Raw genomic sequence first — 9,933 nt, 5'->3', positions numbered from 1 at the left:
CCCCCCCCCCCCCGGCTGTTGGGGGATGGGAGCAGGGAACAGAGACCCCTTGCCATGTGGGTTGTTGACTCAGGTCTTGGGGGGGCTGGGTCAGACCCATGTAGCAGGGGGCTCTGTTCCCCCCCATCCCCAGTTCTTGGCACAGTGAAAAGCAGTGCACAGCTCTGAGCTGCAACCATCAGGAGGCTGGGGACCTGGTGTGGGGGGAATGGAGCCCCCTGCTATATGGGTCTGACCCAGCCCCCCCAAGACCTAAGCCAGAAACCTGGGAGGAACCCACATGTCAAGGGGGCTCTGTTCCCTGCACTCATCCCCCAATCACCAGAACTGACAACACCTAGTTGGTGCGGGGGCAGGGCCACACTGGCCAATCAGGGCTGGCTGACTGTGCAACACCCCTGAGTTTGCTGGCTTGCATCTTGAGGGGGAGGCAGGCTGGGCCTGTGTGACGGGTGGTGGGGAACTCTGTTCCAATCTCCTGACAGCTGTAGCTTGGAGCCACATGCAGCTTTTCACTGTGCAGGGAACTAGTGGCAGGTGGGTGGAGGAAAAAAGCCCCCCTGCCTTGCAGATCTGCCCCCCCCCCGATCCAAGCCAGCAAACTGGGGGTGGCATGGACAGCAGGGAGGCTCCATTTCCACTACCCGCTCCCCACACCAGCCTCGCCACTCAGGGAGGAGACCGAGCCTTTTCTGTCTCTTCTCTGGGACAGCACAGGGGCAGGGCTGGGCCAGTGCTTGCCCAGAGCAGAAAAGCACTGGCCAAGACTAGCACACTGCCCTGCAAGGGGCCCCTGGGATACCACCAGAATGCAACCTGGTATAGGTGTTACGTAAAGCTCCCCCTAAAACCTAAAACACTTTAATCTGATATCACATCCATCCAGGGTTAACTTAGAGCAGGATCCACATTTTTAAGTGTTTCATGTGCCATGAACATCTGTTTGGTTATTGCTGTAGAGTACTTACAATTATTGTGCAATAAGTGTAATGTCTGTACCAAACCAATATGTCATTGTCCACTCCTTTGTTTTGGTGTTTTTGTTTTTTACACTGCTCTAAAAGCAACTTATATTGGTATACATGTGTTGTATGTTCGTGACATCAAGCTTCCTAAACCAAATCTTTTTTTCATACCTTGGTATATCTATAGCATTTTCCCTGATTTGGCTTGCCTCATACAGAAATACATTTCATTAGGGGCACATGTTTGCCTATTCCAGGAGCAGCTTTCACTTGTTGCCACCTATTGCAGCTGGGGCTGCTTGGAGATTCTGGGGCTTTGCTCTTCCCTTCATGTTGTTTTCGTCCCTGTGTCTAAGCATCTGCCCTAGAGAGACAGGGTTTCTCTGCTGCTGTCAATAAATATCCATATGTATTTCAAAAGGGTATATTTCTGTTCATCTCTCTTTCTTTTCCTGGGCAGGGTCACAGTATCAGCTGTTTGTGGTGGGTGGTATAGTAAGAGGAAGGAAGATAACAGAGAAGAAAATGAAAGAGGGAGAGATACTCAGAGAGATAAGCCAGGTTCACAGAGTCCTAATCTGAATAACAGATAACAAGTCCTTGGGGCATTTCAAGTGGGTGTTTGTGTTGGCTCCACCACTAGAAAATATCTCTTTTGTGAGAGACAATATGACATCAGTTTCCCCATCTCTAAGCTGGAGATAATGATTCCTACCATTCCTTACAAAATGCTTTGGGATTTAGCCAGGAAAAGTCCCTTATGGTCCTGATCCACCACCAGCAAAGTCAATGGAAAGACTTCCATTGACTTCAGTGAGCTCTGAAAACCTTTGAAGAGCAGTGTATTATTATCATCATAGAGGTGCCTGGCAGAATTTCACCAGATAAGCTTCAAGTTTAAGGAATTTATATTGCAAAGACTTTGTCACAAGGCAACCTGCCCATCTCTCTACCTTCCTTCATTGAATCTGTGTATTTGTTTGTATAGGAGGGAAAACCAGACAGATCCAAGAAGCTAACTTGTTTCATACCCATTTGTCATTGACCCTGTTGCTAGCCAGGAACAGACACAACTCCAACTGATCTCCCTTCTACTTCTGTCCTTCTGCATTTAGCTCATGCATTCAAGGAATATTTTTTTAGGAAAGACCAATGTATGTTTAGTCCCTTGTTTGTCACTCTTGAAAAGATACAGAATCACACTGGTAACCACTCTGCTGTGCACTCACAGCCGAGGTTGAGGTCCTGTGGTCAGACTGTGCCTAGCCCAGGTTCGGGCACATAGGGCCAGATCCTTAATTAGATGTCTAACTCCTACCGACTGATTTTAATGGGAGTTGGACATATTTGATTTGGGATTTGGGCTTGAACCTTTTCGTAAGTGAAGTCTGGAGCCATTATAGCAACAGGAAGAGTCTGAGGCCATTTGTGGCTGTGTGGATTTCTTTATAAGTAGGATGCCTGTATTCTCAGGGGGGGTGTCTCCACGTGTGCTTTAATGTGCAGTAGACTATTTTATTGTGCATTGAAGTGTCACATAGAAAAGTGACATTATGCTAATGTGCAGTAAAATAGTCTACTGCGCATTAAGGTCACTAAAAAACTGCAATTGTGCTACTGCTCATTAGCACAGTGCAACGTGCATTCATTTAATACCTTACATTGGCAGTACTAAACTGAATGCACATTAGAAAAGGCACAATGATGCATGTGTAGATGCACCCAAGAAGGTCTCTGAGAAGTCTTATTAGATCATTTTGCTCCCATCCCTCTCCCTACCCTAGGAGGTCAACAGGTAGATGCTGTAGGTAATCAAGTGGACCAACTGTGTATGAGCAGAGGTAATAGGATTTAAAAGGGATTTTTTTTTAAATAGAAACATTATAAACTAAACCAAAAGGGGTTAGAAAGAGATTTCCCTTATAGGAAGCCTGTGTGGGGTTTATTGCACCTTCCTCTGAAAGAGTTGGCACTGGCTGCTGTTGGAAAGACCAGCTAATATTCTGCTCTAAACCAATGCAGAAATCTTCTGCCCTATGTATCTTGGGTACTGTCTGTTAACCAAGGAGTATTTTCATCCTGTGTCTGCTCACCCTGAGGAAGTCCCCTGCTAGCCAGCTTTGATCCTTTTAGTGCTTCTGTAGGTCTGTGTGGTAATGTGGTGAATGAGGTTGTGGGAAATAAGGCCGTAGTTGGACACAAAACATGAACCGAATGCCTGAGGACTCCGTAGAGCTTCACTTGGTTGCTAGGAGTCACTGCAAAGCATTCATTCAAATGCCAGCCGTCAGGCGAGGACCAGGACCTATCATGAGGGGGCCAGGAGGGCCATTTGGCCCAGGCCTCTCATTCATGGTGGGCCTCAAATTTAGACTTTTGACGTTATCTCCAAATGAGCTTATACATACAGACACAGAGCTATACTGAAAGGATTGAAAGAAGAAGACGTTCATCATACAACTTTAAACTTGTGTCCCATTACTGGGCCACACCGCCTGTAGTGCACTATGAATTAATAGTTTTTTAATATACCGGGAGCCTCAAAAAATGGAAGTGGCCCAGGCCTCTCTTGACCTCTGAGAGGGCCTGGCAAGGACAGGGACAAGAACAAACTCGGTTGCCAGCTCCCGGTTGTTTTTGGGGGGATTCTGAGTTCGGTGCCAGAGAAGGTCTCTCAAGAACCCACTGATCAATTCATAAGGGGTGGAAGGAGTCTGGTTTACGTGGCCTTGTCTCAAGTTCAGAGGACTCAGCAGTTTCTGAGAAGGATGCCTGACCTAGCTTTTGAAACAAGACAACTCTGTGCTCAAGCCGGTAAAGAAGTCATCTGCAAATACACACTAAATGACAGCTGCCTTTGTTTTTAACTGTAAATGTGCGTGTTGCTTAATCAGGACTGGCTTTTCCTGCACCTGCCCTTGAAAAACACTCACCATTTGTATCAGCAAGGTGCCATCCATAGGAACCCTGTCTTGGTAAAACGGGAACTGAATGAGAGGCGCAAGCTTGTATGCAAGCTGTGTGAGAAGCTTTCTGATGGCAGCAGTTACCCAAACCCATAGTGCAGAAATCTTGGGATCATGACCAAGACTTACCACAGAAGGCCTCTTGAAACTTATGGGTCAGCTTCTCAATGACGCTGTAGCTCTCCACGTAATCCACGTGTTCATCCAGAGGCTCGCTAGCAATTTGCCGAAGGGTATTCATGTCCACTCGGCCCACCCCGATGGCAAAGATTTCAATGCCCGCAGCTTTTGCTCTAGTCGACACATCCTTTACGCCATCTTGGGGGCGCCCATCAGTCACAACAATTGCCACCTACGAAACACGGGAGGGGAGCACAGAAACCAGGTAACAGACTCTCTCTTCGCACTCGTCAGAGCAGCTGACGTGATGAGCCTCTGGCCCTTTCTGCCTCACTGTAATTCGTTCACTTGTCCATATCTACGTGTCTTCAAATCACTGGAATTAAAGGCAAAAGCGAATCCCTGCTCTCCACAGCACACCACCACAGCAGAATAGTCTATTTTTGGTTCTCAGGTGGTTTGTTCTCCATCAAAAGAGATGAATGAGTTAAACTGGTGTTATCTTGAGTACTTGAAATAAGGAACGAAAAGTTGGTGCCAGCTTTAAGAAAACTAGGGCGGAAGTAGCAGTTCTAACATGTAACATTAATTCTGGGCCAAGTTCAGCTCTTTACTCAAGTGAAACTCTTAACGAGGTTAAGAAGTCCTCTGACTGAATAAATCACTGAAGGTTTTGGCTCTGCCATATGAATTTTTATACTATGGCACTTTTGTAACCTGAGGATCTCAGAGCACTGGAAAAAAGGCCATGGTTAGTGTTTATGTCCATTTTATAGATGGGAAAACCAGGGCACATAATGGGGAGGTAACTTGCCCAGGGTCACCCAGTAACTTGGTGACAATTAATGTTTCTGAATCTCAGGCCCTGCTAGAAAATCCGCCCGGGGGGAGAGAGATATTTCTGGCCCTGCCATAAAAAATAGAAAAAAATGACAATGGATTCCAATGGGGCAGGATTTCACTCTGGATCATGCTTCTTTCTCAGCTTTGGAAAGCTTCAGAAAGATCTGCTGTGGGTAGATTGTCAATTGTCCTCATTATTTCCTTGACTGGGGACATTTTCAGAAAAAACCCCAGGATCTTTGCTCTTTGACAAATCATCTGTTCCAGCTGCTTTTTCCTAAAGCAGCTTTATTCTGACACTGCTATCTACTCCAAAGCAACTCGGGATGTCATACAGGAGGGTGAAATATAATCAGTAGGAGCAGGTGAACTGCCAAAAACAACAATCTGTATCACAGACAAAATGTGCTCAGCTATACAGGAAATAAAGAAGCATCCGAAGACAAATGTAGTAAATAGCCAAGGCAGCAACAGCAGGATGTTGAGTCACCCATCAAGAGGCTACGAAGGCTAAACTGAGAAGTAGTATTTACCACCGTGTGCTGGCCCTTCTACATTTCCATTCTGTGTGTTTACACAGTTGAAATCACAGAGGAGTTGTACAGAGACTCTCCAGTTGTCCAGATTTAGTAGCTTTAAGGCTGCTGCATACTGCTAGGGTGAGACAAAGCAATCTCAGTTGGGGCCAGGATGTAGCTCTTACAATGCACTGATCTGAAAGGTATGGAGCCTGCATTCTGCTAAGTGCCCTTGTATTTAAGTGCTTATCTGAACTTCCTAATGGCTGCAAAATTGGGTTCAAACCATGAGAGGAGTATAAGCATTCTGGAACTTACTCTTTCCAACTGTGATACAAATATTGCAGATCAAGTCCTAGGAGCCAGGTCTTATTCCACCAATTACATGCCTAAATGCAATCCTCTTCCCCCCTGCTCAAGTCCCTGAAAAAAAAAGTAATGCTCCTATTTTGGTAGCATGCCAACACCTTAGCTTTGAGACTAAGTCACAAAAAAGTAGAGAGGTGGTGTTAACTGTTTAGTGTTTAGTATTAATATTTTTTCAGGCAGGGTGGAAAAGGATCAACACTTCGGTGGCCTAAATCCAGTTAGGTACCTCGCGGATGGAACAGGATCTGGCCTCTAGGCTGCATCTCAACACTTCTGCTTCTAGTCAGAATCGGGGAAAGAGGGCATGAAAATGCTTAATCAATGAAAACTTGCCAGTGTCGGCTGCAAGATTAATCATTGGGAGGAAAAAGATAACGATGAATTTAAAATATTCACAAGTGTAACTTTCTTTTCCCCTTTATTGACCTGCAGCATCAATAGACACATCGGTCAGGGACACGGAGGTCTCCCTCCCACCGTCCTTTCAGAACTCAGCCATGCAATCCACGCTTTTTGCCAGAAGAGAGAGCCATTGATTCAGCAACTCCAGGTGAAAAATGCCACTTGGCAAAAGCCAGAGCTAATGGCTTTGCTTTCATGCACACAGTACAGTGGTGCGGATAGGGGCTGCTGCCAATTAGAGCTTATCAAACCCTACCTGTCATGAAACAAGATACACTATCAAATAGCTTTAGTAAGAAACACTACCCTGTGAACAGGCTTCTGTCAGTAGTTAACTATGTCTCTAACAGCATCTGTCACCAGTACAGGCTTGCCGGGTGCCCTCCTTGCACTTTTGCTGTTTGAATCAGTTAAGTGGAGTGAAGCTCCCAGCTTAATCAGTAATTCTAATTCTTTAACATAACTGACTTTAAGCCCACTGATCTTCATAATTTAGACATGAACTTGAGCCAAACCCCCAAATCCAATCCCAGGAGCTGTCTGATGTCCAAACCCAGGTCTGAATCCAATGGAAGCTATATTCAAAATGGCTCTGTACAAAAATCTTACTCAGCGGCGATGCATGGGACTCAAAATTCATATCCGGTTCGGGGCTTTTGTGGTTCAGCCTAAGTTTAAGCAGGTCAAATTTCAGAATGAAGTTTTACACTATAGATGTACAATGGTTTAGTGAACAGAGTGTTAGCCCCATAAGTCAGGAGACTTATGGTCTGTCCCCAGCTCTGCCACTAATCTGCTCTTTGGCCTTGGGCAGGTCACTTTCTCTCTCATTCCCCATCTCCCCTTTCTCTATCAGGACAGGAATTGCCTTTCACAATATATATGTATGCACCCAGATTCTATTCCACTTTTATATCTTTCCCACAAGTCATGCAAAAATCATGCATCCTGCTTTGCAGTACAATCCAGATCCACAAAGAAAGATACACAGCTCTCCTATTGTCTTGGTTACAGTTTAGTACACACACAGGCCATGTCCAGACAAGTGCGGCCGTGTGGTATGTGGTGCAAAAATGTCTGTAATCTGACATACTGTCCATTCAGATGTTGTCTGCACTGCAAGGGAGCACTGCCTGCGTATGTGCTGCTCTGTTTTTTTTTCCCCCCATGGGCTTTTTGACTTCTGGATATCCACAGGTCAAAAAAACCAGCAGCACATGCACAGGCAGCACACGCCACTCAAAAGTGGAGCTGGGCCACCCAGAGCTGCACTGCGGCTGCTGCCCAGAATTACTGCTGCTGCAGCTCCAGGAGGATCCCAGGACCACAGGTAAGGCTGCTGGGACCAGCACAGTGCTAGCCCCAGGCTCCCCTACTCCACCTGGGGTAACTTGCTGCATACCAAAGCGTATGGTAAGGTGCACCAGTGGTAGGGAACCAAACGTCCACATCTGTGTGGACACGGCCACAGAAGCCCATTCAATCCACCAGGAAAGACCACGACTATCCTTTTCTTTCAGTAGGGAATCCATCTGCCTTTGTTGTTCAGAGTTTTAGCCCTTCAGCCCTGCAGGCTATCTGCCAACAGCAGGTTTTGGCTCACAAGATGGGGAAACACGACTTACAGGTGTCAAAAGCAAACAAGCAAAACGTGAAAAAGAACAAAGAGTGAATACGGTATTAAAAAGTATAAAAAGTCTCTCTTCCCTGACAGCATGGTAAACTCACCATGGTGAACACTGTAACCATGGAAACAGAGAAGGGAAGGCCTCTGGTGAATCAAAAAGCTGGTTAAGAGAGACACAGGAAGATAAAAGGACTAGTTAAATGGCCAGTTCTCTGCTAAGTAAAATGCTCTGTACTCAGGACTACAAAACTGTGCTGACCCCCTAATAGAGCAAATTAGCATTACATTTTTAGATTACTCCATCTGAAAGTAAAAAAAAAATATGGGGATCTGCAGATCTCTTGGGTGCTATGGAAGCAAGGACAGGTGCCATTTAAACTATGTGGGATTGATTAGTTAGAAAAAGATCTGTACATTTTTATGGCCAACTTAATGAACATGTCTGTTCAGTCTTCAGTAGCCAAGGCAGCATGCAAGATGACAGGCTGTATTAGGAAAAGGAATCAGGAATGATACAAAATGTTATAATAGCATTGCATAAATCAGCAATGCATCCTCACCTTGACACAAGCTCTGTTACCTCATCCTTAAATGTACAGAGATGAATTTGAAGAGGAGCCAGAGAAGACAGAGAAAAGTGATGAGATGTCTGTGGAACAAGGGTAGCTTGAATAACTGGGCATGGGTTCTGTGCGAGACTGGACAACAACACCATAATTATTTACTAAATATGAAAGGTGTGAAGAAAAGGAAGTTAAGACAGAGGTATAGAAAATAATGGTACGGAGAAGGCCACTCAGGCAGGAATGCAAGGCATACTGAGACCAGAAATCCATATTCATGCAGTGTCTGACTAACCGGAGGAACCACCCATGACAGGAAACAACTGAGACAAAATGGTCAGTAAGGTTTAGGAGCACAGGACAGGGGCCTCCTGGCTCAACAAGTCCAGCTTGCTGCCATCCTAAACCACCACAGCATATACAATCCCTTTCACACACCAATTAAGTGCCATCTTAAAACCAGTTAGATTATTTAGCTTCTGCTGCACCAATGGGAAGGTTGTTCCAGGATTTCACTGTTCTGATGTTTAAAACATGTATTCTAACCACTAGCCTAAATTTATAAGAGGATTCATCTTTTGGGGGCCACAAATCTTTTAGTTAGATACAACACTCAGGCCCAAATCCAAGATCATTATATAGGCAATTACTACATCAGTCAAAAGGACTTTTAAATGTTTGAGACTGAAACAGAAGCCGAGCACTGGATTTTGTCCTATTGTCTTTAATGGGATTTTTCTTGGGTGTAAGAGGAAATACTGGGTGCATCTACATGTGCATTAGATCCGGGAGCAGTTTACTCACAAGTGAATTACTCACAAATAAATGCTCCTGGGCAGGTGTCTGCATGTACAGGGAAGCTGAAGCAGATTTGCTGCTAAAGGCAGCAAACTGCTCCAACTTCCTGGGGCCATGCAACGGGTCCCTGCTGCCACCAGGAGGAGCTCTAGGCTTGCTTAGGGACTGGCAGGGAGCACAGGGCCAGGAGACTCCTGGTGGGGACTGGGACACTGCCCCCTGCCCTGGAGGGGGCTGCCTATTGCTGACAATGTCCCCCTGTCCTGGAAGCAGGGAGGTCCTGGCCCTGGCAGATAAGGATCTCCCAGCCACTGCTCCCTGATCATGATTTTGGAGCGGGACCTTGGAGCTGCCTGCTGCTGGGGCAGAGAGACATAGCCCATGCGCAATTTCCAGTGGCAGAGCCCACCCTGGCAGCAGGTAGCTCCCTGGGGCAGGGAGCAATCTCCTGCCCCCTGGTGGCTGACTGACCTAGAACAAATCTTCTCCCAGTCAAGTGTCTACATGAGTGCTGCTGTGCAGTTAGTAATCACAAGTAAATTTACTACTTGCATTTGTAGGTAGCAAAATTTACTCATGATTAGCGAGGTTTACTGTGCAGTAAGCATGTGCATGTGTAGATGCACACACTTACTGCATAGTAAACTATGGTACTGCACAGTAAAGCATCTCATGTAGATGCACCAAGTGATGATTAAGTCACTGTTTCACGCACATTCAAAAGCCTAGCTGGCACTGACTAGTGCCATCTCGTTACACATG

The 9,933-nt window shown here is 45.8% G+C and overlaps 1 protein-coding gene across 1 annotated transcript in view; it reads right to left on the bottom strand.

The window, feature by feature from the left end:
• The window catches only part of MATN1 (matrilin 1, cartilage matrix protein), a 36,071-nt gene that overhangs the window by 14,985 nt on the left and 11,153 nt on the right, over positions 1–9,933 (bottom strand). Inside the window, exon 3 of the mRNA XM_019512062.1 lies at positions 4,061–4,283. Within this exon, the coding sequence (XP_019367607.1) occupies positions 4,061–4,283 (223 nt within the window). The remainder of the gene's footprint in view (positions 1–4,060; positions 4,284–9,933) is intronic.

Source organism: Gavialis gangeticus, unplaced genomic scaffold (genome assembly GCF_001723915.1).
Source record: "Gavialis gangeticus isolate Ggan-Ray unplaced genomic scaffold, GavGan_comp1, whole genome shotgun sequence".
NCBI lineage: Eukaryota > Metazoa > Chordata > Crocodylia > Gavialidae > Gavialis > Gavialis gangeticus.
This window is presented reverse-complemented; position numbering and strand designations above follow the sequence as displayed.